The sequence below is a fragment of the Dendrobates tinctorius genome, unplaced genomic scaffold (assembly GCF_039654945.1).
Source record: "Dendrobates tinctorius isolate UK_male_01 unplaced genomic scaffold, ASM3965494v1 ptg000028l, whole genome shotgun sequence".
NCBI classification, from domain to species: domain Eukaryota; kingdom Metazoa; phylum Chordata; class Amphibia; order Anura; family Dendrobatidae; genus Dendrobates; species Dendrobates tinctorius.
The window spans coordinates 93534268-93555173 of record NW_027361696.1 but is presented as its reverse complement, the minus strand read 5'-3'; the positions used below and the strand labels follow the sequence as shown (position 1 = coordinate 93555173).

At 43.2% G+C, this 20906-nt stretch overlaps 1 protein-coding gene across 4 annotated transcripts in view; it reads right to left on the bottom strand.

The window, feature by feature from the left end:
- The window catches only part of CACNG8 (calcium voltage-gated channel auxiliary subunit gamma 8), a 182481-nt gene that overhangs the window by 35885 nt on the left and 125690 nt on the right, over nt 1–20906 (bottom strand). For all 4 annotated transcript variants that reach the window (XM_073571174.1, XM_073571172.1, XM_073571173.1 and 1 more), the window contains 2 exons: nt 16865–17417; nt 9882–9965 (listed from right to left, as the gene is read on the bottom strand). In XM_073571174.1, coding sequence (XP_073427275.1) covers nt 9882–9965; nt 16865–17087 — 307 coding nt within the window. In that variant the 5' untranslated portion in view covers nt 17088–17417. The remainder of the gene's footprint in view (nt 1–9881; nt 9966–16864; nt 17418–20906) is intronic.

The window sequence follows — 20906 nt, the reverse complement described above, 5'->3', positions numbered from 1 at the left end:
CCCGCCCCTTCCTTGTAGCGCCGCCTCCTAGCGGACAGCGGCGCCTGCGATCGGCGCACCCTATCTTTAGCATAGGGTGCGCCGATCATGCGCAGGCCGTGCGCTAGTTGCGCTTTGACCTGCGCTGCGCACTTTTGACGGTGCGCCGTGCGCGCCAAAATCAAACTTTTCGGATTTTGGCGCGCACGGCGCACCGTCAAAAGTGCGCAGCGCAGGTCAAAGCGCAACTAGCGCACGGCCTGCGCACGATCGGCGCACCCTATGCTAAAGATAGGGTGCGCCGATTGCAGGCGCCGCTGTCCGCTAGGAGGCGGCGCTACAAGGAAGGGGCGGGCACGCCAGGCAGAGAGCCGGCTCGGGGGCGGAGCTACCCCCGGCCGTGCGTGCGCATAAAATGCGCTAATGTGAAACCGGCCTTAGTCTGTGGACCTCAGTAATGCCCCCCCCCAAAAAAAAAAATATTCCGAAAGGTAAATTTTACAGCCACACTGGACACTATGTAGCAACACTATTTGACTGATATACAACCGCCTGACTAACCAGCTAAAATCTTGCTGTTAACAGTGGCAGCGTCAGGGGCATCCTCTCTGCGCTGTTACAGTGTCAAAATGGCACTAAAACAAGATGTCCGCTATTTATATGGAGAGGGACATGTGACTTGAGCAGCCAAAGACACAAGCCGTTGTGTCAGGACATTGTGGGTGTTTCCTGTGCCCTGATTGTCTAGTCACAATATGCACACATAAAGTTAGGGATGAAAAGAATGACTGTTTACAAGAACGCCACATCTCTGAGGTCTGCAAACCTCCTTCCCTCATCAAACACGTGCCAAACGCTCATGATACTCCATCATTATTGTTGCTAAAGTGCTGAAAATATTTTTGCGGCAATGCAAATATTTTCCCGCACTTTTATAGAATGTTACCGATTTTTACCGATTTTCTAAAAATTTACTCAGGTTTCCGATCACGAATCTGAATGTGCCATATTCGTGCCAAATTTATGTGTGGCGATCGTTTTCCAAACAAATTCTCTCATCACTATTAGTAAGCAGGATTTTTTCTGTAAAAACTATTCTAATGCATTGCTTCTGTTTTCGACTGCGTTAGCAATGAAGAAAGAAAATGTGCATTTGTAATTGAAATGCAGTAGGACAGATGTCAGCTACACTTTATGGCCACGTACACGTTTAGTATTTGGTAAATTTTTTACATCAGTATTTATAAGCCAAAAGCAGGAGTGGGTGATAAATACAGAAGTGGTGACGTGTTTTTACTATACTTTTCCTCTGACTGTTCCTCTCCTGGTTTTGACTTACAAACACTTATGTAAAATACTGATCAAATACTGAACGTGCGAATATCACTGATCAATCACACTCTAGCTGGAAGGTCATCTATCTATCTTTTCCTTATTAATTGCCTTTGTGCATCATTCACAGACTATTATACTAATCTTCTTCACTGCTTAGAAGTCTGTCTACCCGTCTGTATTGTTGAGCTTTGATAAATTCTACCCATGGGTACACCTTGATGTGGTTTTTCACTACAGTAAATACCCTATGTTATGTACATGTACTATTACTACTTACTGATTTACTTGAGGTAGGGTATATGCTCATTTTTGTTTTCCTTGGATTTTGTCTATGAAATGGCCAAAGTGTGAACATCCTCTTACACTTTACACGTATACCAGCTAAAAGTCCTGCTCAGTTTTTTGTTTTACTGAATTGTCGCTATTCTGAAATCATCCTAAAATGGCTGCTAAAGAACGCCTGCACAGTCTCACTGTTAGGCGTCAGGTTTCTGCGTCTGCTCTGCAGGAATCCAGAGCCTCATATTCTGCTGTCTCCTGCTGTCTATCTACTGCAGAGAAGATTACTTTGCAGCAGACCGCTCCAGAGACTAAGTTCCTCTGTGCTCCTACTGGGCATGCTCACGAGACGATCTCCCATTGGAGATCAGGAGTCATGTGCCTAGGTCCTGCTCCAGATCTCATTGGTCCATCTCGGAGATCTGGAAGGTCCCGCATGGCTATAAAAAGCGTGCATGACCGTTCGGCCATGCGCTAGTATAGACTATACTTGCTATGTGTGAATGGTGACGGATGTATGTTTCTGGTGACTGACTCATTATAAAACCCCTTCCCTCTGATATTACGCATGTGGATAGGGAATTAGTTTAGCAGTCAGCGCCAGTCAGTGGCAAGCCTTAAGCCACTGTGCACACCGCTACACTACGCTAGCGTCCGACATTGCGCTTGCTCTCTGGATTTGTCATAGAGCGGCAGTGTCCTACGCCGCGCTGCAGTTGCAGCCCTTCTTGGAGCTCGCAGAAGCGACGCCGCACACACAGTAGGTCTAAAGGGATGCAGCTCCTCTGTCTTGGATCCTGCTCCTGTGACCAGATACCGTGTGTGCATTTACCTGAGGCCTGTGTCACTAACAGGTTCAGAATTTTGTATGTTTTTGTTGCGGCACCTCTGTGTGTGAGCAGAGCCCGCTCTGCGCACTCTGGGTGAAGTTGAACCCGTGTGCATTATACCGCCATATCGGCGCCTCTGTGTATGAACAGAGCGCGCTCTGCGCACTCCGGGTGAAGTTGAACCCATGCGCATCATGCCGCCATATTGCTCCTCTGGCATTACCTAGCAGCGGTGTAACACCTACTGCACGGTGGACCCTGAGCGGCGAACGCACTTTATTATTTATTTTTATTTAGTGCGTTCCACCGTGCCTAACACTCACCTAAAGTGATGTCAGCTTTCTGCAAAGTGTAAAATGATGGCTGGAATTTTTGTGTTGTTTCAAGTAAATTGAATTGCAAATTCTTTGGACTTGCAACTTGTTTGGACTTGGAATTGTTTGGACTTGTTTGGACTCCCGCACCTGAAATCCGCTACCTCGGAATAACTCTCGACACTGTCCTGTCCTTCAAACCACACATCCAAACTCTTGCCACCTCCTGTTACCTTCAACTCAAAAATATTCACAGAATCGGTCCCTTCCTCAGCCCTCAATCTACTGAAACTCTTGAACATGCCCTCATTATCTCCTGCCTTGACTACTGCAACACTCTTGTCTGTGGCCTCCCTGCTAACTCTCTTGCACCACTCCAGTCTGTCCTCAACTCTGCTGCCCGACTAATCCACCTCTCTCCTTGCTACTCCCCTGTCTCTCCCCTCTGCAAATCCCTCCACTGGCTCCCAATTTACCAATGAATCCAATTCAAACTACTAACACTGACCTACAAAGCCATCCACAACCTGTCCCTTCCCTATATCTCTGAACTAATCTCCCAATATCTTCCCTCACGTAATCTTCGATTCTCCCAAGACCTCCTACTCTCCTCCACACTTATTCGTTCCTCACAAAACCGCCTCCAAGATTTCTCCCGAATATCCCCTATCTTCTGGAATTCCATGCCTCAAAAAGGCCGATTATCCACCACCCTCGGATCCTTCAAACGGAACCTGAAAACTAGGGATGGGCGAGTCTACTCGCTAGGACTCGTTACTCGGCGAATAGTAAGGGACTCGCTGGACTCGTTACTCGGCGAGTCTCCCAGTGATTACTCGCACAGTAACGAGTCCAATGCAAGTCAATGGCAATCCTAGTTTTGTCAGAGTTTTTTTTCTCACTTGCTAGACTCGCTATATCACATCGCTGTCAACAGCGAGTCTGAGCGAGTCTACGATTCCGAGTCCTGTATACTGGATTCGGGACTCGCTTATACAGAATCTGTTATGTTCCTACAAGTTTCCAAGACAGCCTATGTCAACACACAGCGATTGTGAGCGAGTCTGAGCGAGTCTACGAATCCCGAGTCCTGTATACTGGATTCGGGACTCGCAAATATAGAATCTGTTATGTTCCTACAAAGCTTCCGAGACAGCCTAGCGTGTTAGGTCAGAAAAGTTTTTTAGATGGACAAGCATGTTAGCCAATCATATTCAGTAATGTTGGTTGTGGCAGGACTATGATTGGCTTCTGTCCATCGTGATGCCTATGTCATGTATGAGAGGCGAGACTGTATATAAGCCTTTTCCACCGCCATTTCCTCTACATTCCTGAGAGATCTGAGATAGAGCAGGGTGAGGTAGATGCTTGAGCAGATCATAGGGATTGTCAGTTAGTGTAGGGAAACTTCAAGATTCCTTATATTAAACCCAAACAGCTCTTCTGAGAGCTACCAGGAGGACAGAGGAGTACTGTGTAGACTGTAGGCAGGCAGGGAGGATCAAGCCTTACAGTGCAGTGCACAGTGCAGGGACTAGTGTGCAGCTTCACTGCTAGGTGTCAGCACACATACTTACCCCGCCAGCAAGTGACGCCTACAGCACCACCTAACTCCATCTCGGTGACTGTGCATTTGTCAACAATGTCACAAAAACCACAATTTCCCAAAAAAGAGGTTGCAAAGGGACGAGGTCGTGGCCGTAGCAGTGCAGGGAACATCACTTGAGCGATCTCCCTCCAGGCTGTAGTCCGCTGGATGTTATGCCCATAGGCAGGGTCAGTGGGGAGCCAAAGCAGGGGCCGAGTCTCCACCAGATCAATCAACTGCAGCGTGTTGACAGTGACACGGGCCATGAGTGCTCTGTATTGCTCTGTGTGTGTGTGCGTATGTCAAGTCGACTCGGATTATTTCCTGTTTGCTCAAAGCATGGTGTGTGCTAGAGAAAATCGCTTCCCTCGCCTCATCGGCGCTAAATAAGACAAACAAATGCGAGTTTGGACTCGGACACAGCAGCAACAAACTGTTGCGAGTGGGGTTTACAAATCGCCAATGCAAGCGCTTTCCGAGACACATCTGCGATTTGTAAATCGCACATTACTCGCTAAGACTCGCTTCCCCATTCATTGACATTGGACTCGCTAGACTCGCAACGAGTAGCGAGTCCCGGGCTCGGACTCGCTAGAGTCAAGCGATTCCGAGTAATTTAGGACTCGCCCATCACTACTGAAAACCCATCTTTTCAGGAAAGCTTACAGCCTGCAATAACCATGCTACCGCCTCACCAGAGCCCGAGCCGCCAACTCAAAACCACCAGAGCTGCTGCACCCCTAACCTTCTGACTCTTCCCCACTATCCCATAGAATGTAAGTCCGCAAGGACAGGGTCCTCTCCCCTCTGTACAAGTCTGTCATTGTAAATTTGTTTACTGTTAACGATATTTATAACTTTGTAGGTAACCCCCTTCTCATGTACAGCACCATGGAATAAATTGTGCTATATAAATAAATAATAATAATAGAAAAGAGAACTTTATGAAATTTAACTCAAATTTGATTTGTGTCAAATTGATCATCTCTATCAAATATCTATCTAAAATTAAGCCAACTGAAGTTTTCCAGTTGCAACCAAAAATCTTGAAAAACAAACATCTGCAGGCAGATAAGGCATGTCTGGCACATTTTTTCATCCAAAAACAATTAGAAGTTATTATTGATGAATTTTTCAGAAAAGCTATCCTAAAGGCGTTATCCTCTATTTGGACAACCCGTTCTTATATAATATATTCCCCTGTATAAAACAATACAAAACAATACTCACCTCCTGTACTGGTGCTATTCCAGTGATGTCAGTGCCAGGTTGTCTCCCGAGGCTCTCATGACATTATTATACCACATGAGCCCTGGAGGCAAAAAAGCAGTCACCATTAGTCTGCTGCCCTCTCACTTTTGAAGGTGTGTCAAAAGGAAATGGGAGCACAGCAGCCTAATTGCCCAGACATAAAATATATTTATAATTTTATCTAAGAGAAAATATAGATTATAGATGTTTGCAAACTTTGCAGTGAGGTGCAAGTTGTATTGCAGCTAAGGAAAAGCAACTATGTTTATTGAATCTGAAATAGCAAGTGAACAAGCTTACAAGTGGTTTGTTCTAAATCTGGTTTGGGCTAAGTGTGTGACTTGAGATCGAGTGACTTTAAAAAGGGAGTGACTAATATTAATTCACTGTTTATATTTACTTGCTATATTCCCATGTTAGTGCTATCCCCATTAGTGATATGTGCTAAATTTTGTAAAATACCATCAGTACCATCTTGTCACATGTATGCAATATGAACAGTTGTTTGACGGTGCATACATTGTACATACACTGAAAATACAGAAAGTTGCTTGCTACTCATTGAGCAGGTGCTTGATGGGGTAGATGCTAGGAAATATGGTAGAATGGAACTGTAGGACAGTAAGGCATTAGAATGAATGATAGTTAGAAGGTAGGATAGAAAGTCACTGATAGGACCACCCACTGGACCAAAAATCCCAGACAGAGCAGAGGTTTCAATGATTAAAACACAGAACATTCTAAATCTTTTCTCACAAAACTATATATCAAGCTACTCACCTCCCCCCTGCTCTATAACACAGTGCCTGAAGATTGGTGACGGGTTCTCTTCAACACCTTAAAGAGGACCTTTTACCAAATGTATCATATTGAACTAGATATAAGATGTAATAGTGGTTGCAGAGAAAAATAAAACATGTTTATTTTTTATTTTGTCTCTCTGTTCCAGAGACGTTAGCAATAAAAGTATTTGGCACCTAATAAGTAAACTTTTTTAAGTCAAACTGGGTGTAATCAGGTAATTTTCACTGGGGGCGTGTACTTATTCTCCCTGTATGATGCAGACCAATCATAAACAGGCAGCAACGCTTGAAGGAAAGACCACCATAGCTTAGAGCAGATTTCTCAGTGTGTGAGATGTTTGACAGACAGTCTGATTGGCAAAGCTAACTTGCATGAGTCACTGGAGGCGGGGGCATTGAAACTGAGTTTAGCTGCAGTTATTTTCCAAACCTTTTTATCAGATTTCCTGACTACTGAGTTTGCCAATATCACACATATGTCTGCTGTGCTCCGGTAATTTGTAATTACTCTGCACTGAGATCAGGGCTGCATTATATGTAACTATAGAGCAGCATGCCAATTCTAGATTACTCCTGTCTGACATGTAAATATAGTGACTGCAGACTTGTAGTTTAAGACTAAACTCCTTTAAGATTTCAGCTCATGAGAGGCAGTGTGTGGGAGGGACAGCACAGCAAAGCTCACTGCTAGGAATGGAGGAAAGTTAATGGAAGGGTTTGTAATCCAACACAGCTAAACTCAGCTGTGCTATCTAATCATGAACAAGGTTAAGGACCAGTCACTCATAGCGATCTCGCTAGCGAGAATGCTGCTGAGTCACAATTTTTGTGACACAACAGCGATCTCACCAGCGAGATCGCTGTGTGTGACAGCGATCAGCGACCGGCCCCCCTGCCGTATCGCTGATCGCTGCAGGAAAGGCCAGGACTTTTTTTCGGTCGCTGGTCTCCCGCTGGCCACCACGCATCGCTGCGTGTGACAGGCGGGAGACCAGCGATCTGCTGGTAACTAATGTACACATCGGGTATCCAAGGGAGTGCATCCCTTAGATACCCGATGTGTACGTTAGTTACCAGCGCGCTGATGCAGGGAGCTGGTAACTAATGTACACATCGGGTATCTAGGGACGCACGTCCCTTAGATACCCGATTTGTACGTTAGTTACCAGCTTCCTGCATCAGCGCTCTGGTTACTAACATGCACAGCGACACCGAGCGCTCGGCGTCGCTGTGCTGATCGCTGGTGAAGCTGTCTGTTTGACAGCTCACCAGCGATCGCATAGTGACTTACCAGCGATCCTGGCACATTGATATCGTTGTCAGGATCGCTGGTGAGTCGCTATGTGTGACTCCAGCCTTAGACAAGTAAATCAGGGCTGTCTGTCATTACATCTCACACACTAAGCTCTAAGCTATGGTGGGAGAATTTTTTTTCTTTGAGTGTTGCTTTCTGATTAGGGTTAGTCAGGATTATACAGAGAGAAGAAGTACACACCTCCAGTAAAAACTCTGATAACACTAACATAGAGTTAAAAAAGTTAACTGATTAGGTGACAAATACTTTGATTGCTAATCTTGATAACTGAGAAGTAAAACTTATAACAATATATATATACAGTGCCTACAAGTAGTATTCAACCTCCTGCAGATTTAGCAGGTCTACACATTCGGAATTAACTTGGCATTGTGACATTTGGACTGTAGATCAGCCTGGAAGTGTGAAATGCACTGCAGCAAAAAAGAATGTTATTTCTTTGTTTAATTTTTTTTTAAATTGTGAAAAGTTTATTCAGAGGGTCATTTATTATTCAACCCCTCAAACCACCAGAATTCTGTTTGGTTCCCCTAAAGTATTAAGAAGTATTTCAGGCACAAAGAACAATGAGCTTCACATGTTTGGATTAATTATCTCTTTTTCCAGCCTTTTCTGACTATTTAAGACCCTCCCCAAACTTGTGAACAGCACTCATACATGGTCAACATGGGAAAGACAAAGGAGCATTCCAAGGCCATCAGAGACAAGATCGTGGAGGGTCACAAGGCTGGCAAGGGGTACAAAACCCTTTCCAAGGACTTGGGCCTACCTGTCTCCACTGTTGGGAGCATCATCCGGAAGTGGAAGGCTTATGGAACTACTGTTAGCCTTCCACGGCCTGGACAGCCTTTGAAAGTTTCCTCCCGTGCCTAGGCCAGGCTTGTCCGAAGAGTCAAGGCTAACCCAAGGACAACAAGGAAGGAGCTCCGGGAAGATCTCATGGCAGTGGGGACATTGGTTTCAGTCAATACCATAAGTAACGTACTCCACCGCAATGGTCTCCGTTCCAGACGAGCCCGTAAGGTACCTTTACTTTCAAAGCGTCATGTCAAGGCTCGTCTACAGTTTGCTCATGATCACTTGGAGGACTCTGAGACAGACTAGTTCAAGGTTTCTGGTCTGATGAGACCAAGATCGAGATCTTTGGTGCCAACCACACATGTGACGTTTGGAGACTGGATGGCACTGCATACGACCCCAAGAATACCATCCCTACAGTCAAGCATGGTGGTGGCAGCATCATGCTGTGGGGCTGTTTCTCAGCCAAGGGGCCTGGCCATCTGGTCCGCATCCATGGGAAGATGGATAGCACGGCCTACCTGGAGATTTTGGCCAAGAACCTCCGCTCCTCCATCAAGTATCTTAAGATGGGTCGTCATTTCATCTTCCAACAAGACAACGACCCAAAGCACACAGCCAAGAAAACCAAGGCCTGGTTCAAGAGGCAAAAAATCAAGGTGTTGGAGTGGCCTAGTCAGTCTCCTGACCTTAACCCAATTGAAAACTTGTGGAAGGAGCTCAAGATTAAAGTCCACATGAGACACCCAAAGAACCTAGATAACTTGGAGAAGATCTGCATGGAGGAGTGGGCCAAGATAACTCCAGAGACCTGTGCCGGCCTGATCAGGTCTTATAAAAGACGATTATTAGCTGTAATTGCAAACAAGGGTTATTCCACAAAATATTAAACCTAGGGGTTGAATAATAATTGACCCACACTTGTATGTTTAAAATTTATTAAAATTTAACTGAGCAACATAACTTTTTGGTTTGTAAGATTTATGCATCTGTTAATAAATCCTGCTCTTGTGTGAAGTTTGAAGGCTCTAACTTATTTGCATCTTATCAAACCTGCTAAATCTGCAGGGGGTTGAATACTACTTGTAGGCACTGTATATATATATATATATATATATATAATTCTTATTCTGCTTCGTAGCCAATATTACATTGCATATCCGGATCAAGAAAATCAATTAAAAAAATTGATGAAAGGTCATCTTAAAATGCTGCCAGGCCTGTCATGATCATTTGCTTGTGAAGAGCAGCACTTTCAAGCTTTTTCTTGATATCTATCCCACCAAGTGCCTGATCAGTGAGCAGCAAACTCCGTTCCATATTGTCAGTGGATCTCAATTTATAATTAGCCATATAGCATTACCAATCCGAGCAATTGAAAGTACTTACGTAGAAGATATTCAGCACTGTCGTGGTCGTAATCTGTGTCTTCTGGGAAGTGATTTATTTTTACACACACCCCTCTTTTCTGACCTGAGTACGAGTGAAATTTTAAAAGTCATCAGATAAAAATCTCTTACAACAAATGAAAAGCAATAACCTCAAGAACTGTAATAGTAAATTGTATATACAATGTTAGTTGCAGCTTTTTCAAGATTTGTGAATATTTACCTTCATGTTGCACAGACAACATTTTATAGATAAACAGCACCTTTCCTCTCAGCAATTTAGCATTTAGGGTTAAAGAGATTCTGTCACCAGGTTTTGCTATAAATCTGAAAGCACCATGATGTAGAAGCAGAGACCATGGTTCTATTGATGTATCATTTAGTGGGTGTTTTTTTGCTTTAATACATTCAGTGTTTTATTAGCATGAGATTATCACTACAGGACAAACTGTCTCCTGACTCCTGGTCCAGCCACACCCCAAGCAGTGATTAGCAGCTCTCTATCACCGAAAGCTGACAATCAGTGGTGTGGATGGGGCTATACACAGCTCAGATCTGCAGAACAAAAAATTTGATCCTATCACAACTGCTGCACCCAGTAAGCTAAGGGTACCGTTACACCTAGCGATGGACCAGCGATCCCGACCAGCGATATGTCGCGGTCAGGATCGCTGGTGCATCACTAGGTGGTCGCTAGTGAGCTGCCACACAGGCAGATCTCACCAGCGACATCGCTGGGGACGGGGATCACTACTTACCTGTCAGACGCGGCGATCCTGCGTCCTCCCGCCCGGCTCCTCGCGTCGCTCGTCGTCACAGCAGTAAGCGCCGCAGGAAGTGACCGACGAGGAATGGTCCAGCAACTTCTCGCGCGATCAGCGATAACCAGCAGGGGAGCGGGTCGGAGGTAAGTATCACATGCAGCGATATCGCTAGCAATATCGCTGCAACGTCACAAAATCGGTGACTTTACAGCGATATTGCTAGCGATATCGCAGTGTGTAACGGGGGCTTAAGTGATGCTGTCAGATTATATAGCAACAATCTGCTGACAGATTCCTGTTAAGGTCCATTTACACCGCAAAGATATCTTGAACAAGCATTCATAGGATTGCTTGTTTTATGATGATCTTGCAGTCTAAACATGCTGTCTACCTGCCGACTAATGGGCCAAATTCTCATTCCTCTGGTGAAATAATCTTTTGTGTTGCATCCTGTGTACACTGAGTGATCTATTACAGATCGTTCAGAGTATAGACTGGACAGTAAAGGGGGTTAAACTAATAAGAAGGGACCAAAAAAGTTAATTAAGTCTAAACGACAATGAGATCATGCAGCCACGCGTACCTATCAGTCACAGGCTGCAGCAGTGATTTCAGTTATGTTGAGACTCTATCGATGTAGAAACCACTTGTCATGTCAACAAATTATCCATAATGGTGGGAAGAGGTATAGTATTAAAGTAAGCAGAACTTGTATTTTTCACTTTACTGTGTTAAACAACTTTTCCAAAAGTGAACATGAGGTTCTTGGTCAACATTTCGATCAAAGTGGATAAGCACACTGCCACATCACTGAGGCGGTGTCTTTATCCTTTACACCTTTGCTTTTTCTGGGATTTTCGGCCCAGTTGGTGGTCCTATCAGCAACTGACAGCTTTCAATGTTTAAGAGTGTATACAGCGGTAGCTGTCAGTCACTTAATAGACTGCCCACTGGACCGAAAATCCCAGAAAAAGCAAAGGTTTAAATGATTAAAGCACAAGGTATACTGAATCTTTTCTCATAAAACTATATATCAATTTGCGCAGCTTTCTCTTTAAAGGGAATCTGTCACCCCTTTTTTGAGATATCATATAATGATATCATTCAATTGTGTGTCACATAAGGATTCTCTTAGTACTTTTGCTTCCCCCTGACCCCGCACCTTTCATGCATAAATACCTTTCTTATATCGGTTCAGATGTATGTAAACTGCCACGGTCCGGTCCGATGGGCGGGGCTTATTCACCTGCTCCCCCTCTCCCTGTCTTGCTCTACACAAGAAGAAATGCGTATAGAAAGACAGGGAGGGGGGAGCAGTTGAATAAGCCCCACCCAGCGGACCGGACAGCGGCAGTTTACATACATCTGAACCGATATAAGAAAGGTATTTATGCATGAAAGGTGCGGGGTCAGGGGGAAGCAAAAGTACTAAGAGAATCATTATGTGACACACAAATGAATGATATCATTATATGATATCTCAAAAAAGGGTGACAGATTCCCTTTAATGTCATGACGCCTGCAGATTGGACTGCTTTTTCATGGTGACAGGTTTCCTATAATGGGAAGGTAGGTAACGTACTTGGTGTGACTTAATTCAAATTTATGACTGATGGAAACAGCTGAGTTCAGCCCTCGGCTGTTCCTGTCAGCCCTACAGACACTGAACAAACAAAAGCAGAGATTGAATCCCTAACAAATGATGCAAATAATAATCACAAATAATTATATTGTCCCATGGGACAAAAAGTTTTCTAGCATTCAAATAGGACTGTGTAAAAAGCTGTTCTACGCTACAACAGAGAGAGCCTATAAGAAGAGGCGTAAGATGAACAATAAAATTACAATATTTTATTAGAAATAATTCAAAAGACAAACAATGTTAAAAAAGTGTCTAGTGCAAGGTGATGAGCTAAAGAAAGTAAGTGGCACCACTAGATGGCAGGCAAGAGCAAGATGTAATACTAATAGACAACGTAGTCAAAGATTGAAAATACACAAATAAGTACCAACATAAACAAAACTTGCATCCGGAGACTAGAAAAAAAATCACACAGTATATTGACTATATTCCCATAACCCTCAAAATTATGGCTAAAGTGCCTGCAATTCACATTGGATTGAACACTGGAGCATACTGTAGATGTGAAGACCATAGTATCCTACATTGATGTAATGAATTTAATAAACATGTCTTTACCTCACCATGTGACACTATTGCATGGGAAAGTGGAACCATCACTCATTTCATATATTAACTATATGCTCCCTCCTGATTACGGTCTGTTGTACTTCTGGGTGCGCGGCCCTGTTTTTAACGGTTCTTAATCATTTAATCATTCATGTACATTTGTTTGTTTTCAAGTTGCTGTCACCTGACTTTATGCATTAAACTATTACGTTTTTTGCCTGATGTGGGCGGGGTTAGCTTTTCAGCTCTGCTTTTCACCCCTAACTCTGATATTTGGCACATCAGAAGGCTATTTTTGAAGTTATGTTGTTACTGTTGCATTTATCGGAGCATATTACTCCTGGCTATTATATGAGCCACCAATATCAGAGTTAGGGGTGAAATGTGTTGAGGTGATGTTACAACAGTGCCGAAGATCATATCATTAGGGTCTGGCACAGATGCTAAGAGGTTTTAGCCCTGGTCCCAGTATAAACATGATGGACAGTGTATATGTCTAGGGAGAGTAATTCATGGCATATGACATGCGATGTGCAACATCTTTCGCTTTTAATATCATAAGCTGATATACTGAATATACTTGATTATAAGCCAACCCAAGAAGAATCCGAGAATTTTACCATGAAAAGCTGGGTACACTTATTGACCAAGTATGTATTGTTCCCTCATCCCTCTCCTGGTATGCATGGCTCCCCCATCCCTGTCCTTGTATGAATGGCTCCTTATCCCCTTATCCTTGTATGCATGACTCCTTATCCAGTATCCTTCTATGCATGGCTGCACCTATGGGAGTGGAGAGGCATGAATATTCATCACCTAAATGAGCATGGCCACGTGATTGCTCTGCTGGAAGAGCTGCTGGTGCTGGAACGAACAAGATGGAGCAAGGGCACGCAGGAAGGTAAGTAGGATGTGTGCTGGAAGCCAGCGGTTCTGGCTGACACTTTGTGCACTACAAAAGAAATGAATGTTCATTGCCAGCGCAGTGAATATTCATTTCTCTTTAGCAGCGGGCACAGTTAGAGCTGCAGCCGCTGGCTCTTGCCTCCTGTCACCTGCTGCTCTGCCGCTCCCTCTCCCCCGCCGTCTTTCTTGGACATTGACTCACGTATAAGCCGAGGGGGGCGTTTTCAGCACAAAAAAAGTTTTGAAAACCACGGCTTATACACGAGTAGATAGGGTAATAGGCTAGGTAGCTAAAACGCTGATCTTTAGAAGAAACATTAGCAGCAGCGTTTGTTTAGGTGAAATGATGTATGATATTCATTCATGCAACAGATAGCATCATCTCAGATATATATGTGTATGTAGAGTCTATCAATTAGTCTATCCTATTGACACTTGATGATGATAAACTGTGCGTTATAGCGCTTATAGCTAACATATACACAGCTGCTATAGTGTGTGTATGGATATGAGGGCAACGTGCGATAAATCTAGCACGCACATATAAAGAGACATTAAGGGTCTATTGAAAGAAAGGTCTTGTGCAATATAATTGATACCTATCCCTCTTTTTGTGATATTTAAATGGATGACTTCTCAGTAGTGAGAATTGACGTGGGAGATATTTTATATTGAAAACATTTTTCTCTAAATACAGTATTTGGCATCCATCTTATTTCATACACCTGTGTTTTTTCATTTATTTTTAGAATCCACTATCAAATATAGTGGTGATTGTCAGGATGAAATGTGGATAGACTGTACACAAAATATGGTAGTCACTTAGCTATTTTTATCATTATCACTAAAAGTTATATTTTATATATATTGTTTTGTCCACTGCAGTTTGATTCACATGCTACCCAGGGTTTTGACATCATGAATCTAATGACAGTTTCCCTTTAATATCTTCCTGATGTTACAGATGTTGCTGTGTGTGCATCTTACTGAGAGAAGAAGATATGTGGCTACTGATACAGTAGGTATTCTGCAATGCATTTCTGATATAGATAGGAGGTAACAAAAACTTACCTGGCCAAGCTAGAATAACAGGTATTAAAAAAGAAAGCACAGTTGTAGTATTGTGTCTTTTCCGATAATATAGAGCAAAGTTATTCATCATGATTGCAGGAATGATACTATACTATAGAAAGCCGAATCTGGTTTGGCGTTACTATTGTTCTATTTATAGAAATGGAGTTGTGAAAAACCAAGTCATTAAACTAACAATTCACGATCTGTCAGCAAAAGCTCGGGTTTAAAAAAAAATGGAAAAACAGGAAAGATTTTAATGAATTGGAACTTTGGATAAAATGTTGAGTTTGTTCGGCTACATTTGGTGATCTCATTAATGACGTGAAGAACTAAATTGACATAATTATAGGCTAAAGAAAATCACACAAGGCAAAACAGAGACCATTTTGCCCTTTCTCAAATAGCTGATCAATAGGGGTATCTGACATCGGACCCTCATTGATCTGATATTCATGATCTATCCATACATAGTATAGGTCATCAGCATTATATGATCGGACAAAACTGCTTTAAAAAAAAAAAAATCAGGGCCAGGTGGATACCTACATTTTGAAACTACTAAAGCATGTATATAAAAAATTGTTAATTTAAAATCACAATAAGCCTAATAACTTAATATGATGTTTGAAAACGTCATTGTCAAATTATCTCTTGAGCAGCACACAGCTTTCTAGTCTTCTTACTTCTTGGTTTCTAGCAGGGCGGGCTCATTTCTGAAGTGACAGTTCTGGTGAGCAGCAGAAGTTTTGGTAGACCTATGACGCTCAGCACAAGTTCTGCTGTAACACATTCAGCTACCAGTAGTTTGTTCTCTGCTTATGCTGTTATTTCTATATTTACACATCAGGTTAACAGGGCATTTGAAGAAACACAGATTATTACATTGATGAGGCCTGCTCTGAATGCAGCCAATGGTGAAAGGTAATAATTTTGCAAGATTTATAACAGCAGCTTATCAGGAACTGAGAAGGATGGGGAGGGAGTTAAGAAACTAACTGCTGTATAAAAATCAATGGGCTGGACAGAGGTGGCTGACCACCTTCTGGAGTGTAATTAATGTGCACTTTTACCAGGATCTGGGCAGGCCAAGCTCCATATAAACCAACTGTTCACTATACATTATAGGAAAATTACAGCAGATAAAAAGCATGTCAATTACAAATTTAATTATCTTCATTCTGTATGGTGATCTAAAGCAATTTAATAAGTTGAAAATATCTCTTTAGGTAAGGGCAACATGCTAAAAATATAGATCTGCTTTACATTTAGCTCAAACAGCAGATAAAAAATTACTGTGTCATTTGGCTAATAGGAGTGATGATCAAACTACATGGAGAGCATTTTCTCACCTTTCCTTGCTCCACTCAATGGTACCTGATACTTAGTAGCAGATCAATTATTGAGATGGGAGTGGTACGAGGAATCTGACACATAAATCAACTGAATTATTTTATCTATTACTGTATTCTTTGACTAAAATATAATAATAGGCAAAATAAGTGATGCAATAAAGTCAAAGGGCTTGTCCATGAAAACCAAGTTATCATCTATCCATTGAATGGGTTATACATTATTAATCGGTGGGGGTCCAAGCGCTACGACTCCCAGTGACTAGGACAATTATCTCCAAGAGGCACTTTTATCCCTGTTAGAATAGGCCAGCAGTGCGGATGCTCAACCGGTACTCCATTCATTTTCTATGGGAGTAAATCCAAGAGCAGTGCTCAGTAGCCTCATAAATAATGAATGGCGGGGTGGTCGAACATGTGTCCTGCCTCTCCATTCTAATAACGAAACGTGACCCATTGTGCTATATGGTATGAGACTCGCACCAATCAATAAGTTATCACACATAAATTAGATAGGTGATACATGTTATTACCATAAAATCCCTTTCAAAAGTTACTAAATGTTTTTTTTTCTTTCACTGGCTTTTCTAAGATTAACTATAATTGTTGAGCATTAGGGAAAATGCAATAAAAAATCTAAAACAAACTCATTCTATTAAGAAATACATATTACATAAATAAAATGTGAAAAAAATAATACCTTCCAAACAGCAAATTCTCCAGAGGCCAGAATGCGTCAACCCTCCCGGGTCTTTTTTATCTTTCTGTGGCATTTCTTCACTTGATATATTTGTGGTATTGCAAATGAAGGCCCTGGCATACAGCCAGTAATCTGTTCCTATTGCGATTGTCATGAGCCCAAATGCAGCAAAAGCTCCTACCGTGGTCAGAAGGATCTGAACCCCTTTCTCGCACCACACCATTCTGCCCTCATTCCACCTTTTCCACGACTCCAGGGTGACAGGTTGGGGGTTTCCTATTCACACAAGAATTAGTTTTGAGTAGAAGAAGCTCTGTGTCTTCCTCTTTGGTCAAATTTGTGCTCTTTGGTTGGTACTGCCTTTTTCTGGCCTTCTTTTACCTTAGGCTTCTAATGTCAGCAGCAGCTCAAATGCTTTTGCCAAAGGACAAGAGAAGCCACTAAATCACTCAGGACTATCTTTTCAAAATGCCTCAAGTTGTGTTCCATTGACTGTCTAGGCTTAGATCCGTTTGCTTTAGTGTCAAAGGGCCTCCTCTTGCATCACTAGAACCTGTTGAAGACATAAAGACAAATGTTATTTTATTTTGTCCTGTCACATGCTTTTCACATTTATTAGTTTTCTTTGGGAGAATTCAGTAGAAATTACATTAATTTTTCGGCATTTTAATTGGTTTATTTTTAGTTTTTCAATACCTTTTAATCCTTCTTTTGGTTGTTAGGATAAACAAAAAACAGAAATTGTAATAATACCTAAACTTCAATACAATTAGGCCAATAATACACTGCAATATTTAAGTATTCTACTGTATTATAAATCTAGCTGGTATATACAGTGGGGAAAAAAAGTATTTAGTCAGTCAGCAATAGTGCAAGTTCCACCATAATATGCAAATAAAATGAAAAAAAAACAGACAATGTGATTTTCTGGATTTTTTTTTCTCAGATTGTCTCCCATAGTTGAGGTCTACCTATGATGTAAATTACAGACGCCTCTCATCTTTTTAAGTGGTGGAACTTGCACTATTGCTGACTGACTAAATACTTTTTTTCCCCACTGTAAATGACTGCTATGATAGTTGTCTCCTTTCCTGGTTGTCATAAAAGTAATGATAAAATAGGAGCAATCTTTAAAACCATCTCTTGAGAGGTGACCTGCCACCCTCATATTGAGCATAGAAGCATTGCTTCATTAACATTTTAAATGAAGAAACCTAATAAGTAGAGTTGAGCGAAACGGGTCGAACAATTTCAAAAGTCGCCGACTTTTGGCAAAGTCGGGTTTCATGAAACGAAACCCGACCCTAGGATGAGGTCGGCCACGAGGTCGGCGACTTACACGCCAAAGTCGCGTTTCAAAAGTTTGTTTTGCGCTCTGTTTCAGCCAATCAGTATCCACGGACACTGTGGGCAACGTGATGACATAGGCAGGGGTCACCACCATCTTTCAGAAGGGCATGCAAGTGATTGGCTTGCTTTGGTGGGCGTCACAGGGGGTATAAAAGGGCGTGCACGCCGACCGCCATCTTACTTCTGCCGATCTCAGTATAGGGAGAGGTTGCTGATTCTGTAGGGAGAGCGTTAGGCAGGGAAGAAGACAAAAAAACTGCTTCTGCTGCTAGCGATTTGGCCTGCACAACACACCAGTCACTGTGTGTGCAGTGCAAGGGGAGGCTATATAGTGGTGTATCAGTGGAGTTGGTTGCTGGGCTGCCTTCTAAGGCTTCCTGACATTCCTGCATTGCTGTTTACCCAATGCTCCGCAAACTGCTTTTTTAAAAGCAATCCAATCTCCCTTATCCTCTAGTCACTTTTGTCACAGCTGTGCCATCGAGCCTGTCACATAGCGCTCAGATATCAGTGGGCCTCACACAATCCAAAAGTGTCCAGTGTCCAAAAGTGTGTGCAGAGATTCAAAATCTCCCTTATCCTCTAGTCACTTTGGTCACAGCTGTGCCATCGAGCCTGTCACATAGCGCTCAGATATTCATTGGGCCTCACACAATCCAAAAGTGTCCAGTGTCCAAAAGTGTGTGCAGAGATTCAAAATCTCCCTTATCCTCTAGTCACTTTGGTCACAGCTGTGCCATCGAGCCTGTCACATAGCGCTCAGATATTCATTGGGCCTCACACAATCCAAAAGTGTCCAGTGTCCAAAAGTGTGTGCAGAGATTCAAAATCTCCCTTATCCTCTAGTCACTTTGGTCACAGCTGTGCCATCGAGCCTGTCACATAGCGCTCAGATATCAGTGGGCCTCACACAATCCAAAAGTGTCCAGTGTCCACAAGTGTCTGCAGAAATTCAAAATCTCCCCTGTCCTATAGACACCTTGTACCTTGTTTTACATTACTATATAGTTTGTTGGATTTTGCCTACATTTCTACCAAAAATGAGGAAGGCTGGTGGAAGAGGCCGTGGAATTGGGCGGGGGTTGGCAGCTGGTAATGATGGTGTTGGTGGTGGATCTGATGGTAGTGGCAAGAGCAAAATAGGACTGAATGCAGGAGGTGTTGGGCCTGCATCATCGTCTGGCTACATAAGGCCTCGAACGCTTAGTTTTCTAGGAGTTGGCAAACCGCTTTTAAAGCCAGAGCATCAGGAAAAAGTTTTGTCTTACATTGCTGACTCAGCCTCCAGCTCTATCGCCTCCTCTTCTTCAGTTGTAAAAAGTAAAAGCACTGAGTCGTCATTGGAGGCTCATGTTTATGAACCACACCTTTCCTTGTGTCCTTCACCCCAACCAAGATTGAAGGATGACGCAGGCCATACTACTGATTACTCCATGGAGCTGTTTTCACATACCATGCCTGGATTATCAAGTCAAATGGTGAATTACCCAGGCCAAGATGAATCTGACATGGAGTGCACTGATGCACAGCCGCTGATGGATGATTCTGCTGGTACATTCACTCAGAGCACTACATTGTCCTCGCAGTGTACAGAGCCAGATTCTGACCCTGATGAGACTCAGGTGCCCCTTCCCGCACACTATACCACCATACACGGTGACACAGAGGAAGGTGCACATGACATAGAAGAGGAGGTGATGGATGACCCAGTTGTTGACCCAGATTGGCATCCATTGTGGGAAGAGGGTGCTGCTTCCAATAGCTCAGATGAGGAGCATCCACAGCAGACATCGACATCGCAACAGCTGTTATCTGGCAGGCCCATAGCACTCCAAAGACAGGTTCCAAACATCAAAAGAGTTGCTGGACAGCTTGTCCAGAGGGTCAAAAGATCACAGCGTGCTAGGCCGCAAAATGTCTGCCAAAGTAGGAAGAGTGCAGTGTGGCACTTTTTTGACCAAAATCATCATGATCAGGCCAAGGTTATCTGTAAGAAGTGCGCAAAGACCTTTAGCCGAGGGAAAAATCTGAAAAATTTGAATACCAGTTGCATGCTTAGACATTTAACCAGCATGCACTTGCAAGCATGGACACAACACCAAACCTCAAGTGCCACATGTGCAACTGATCACAACGAAGGTAGTCAGCAACGCTACATTGTTTCACCCACTGTAAGCCCACCGGTTAGCACAGCAGCAAATGTTGAGGTGTCGTTGCAAGGCCACAGCAGTCAGGGAATCCCACTGTTATATCAAAGAAAGACTGATTCTAGGCCATCAGAAAGAACACCAACTCCATCACCATCATCAACCCTCTCTCAGTCCGCCCTGTCCACCGCTACTTCCACCATATGCAGCTCTCAAGTCCAGCTCACCCTCCCAGACACTATGAGTAGGTCAAGAAAGTACTCAGTCTCTCATCCGCGTACACTGGGTTTGAACGCCCACATTGCCAAACTAATCTCGTTTGAGATGATGCCCTTTCGGTTGGTGGAAAGCACAGCTTTCCGCGAACTCATGGCCTATGCAGTACCACGCTATGACCTACCCAGTCGCCACTTCTTCTCTCGCAAAGCCATCCCAGCCCTCCACCATCATGTGAAAGACCGCATTGTCCATGCACTCAAGCAGTCAGTGAGCGGAAAGGTGCACCTCACCACTGATGCATGGTCCAGTCGGCATGGCCAGGGCCG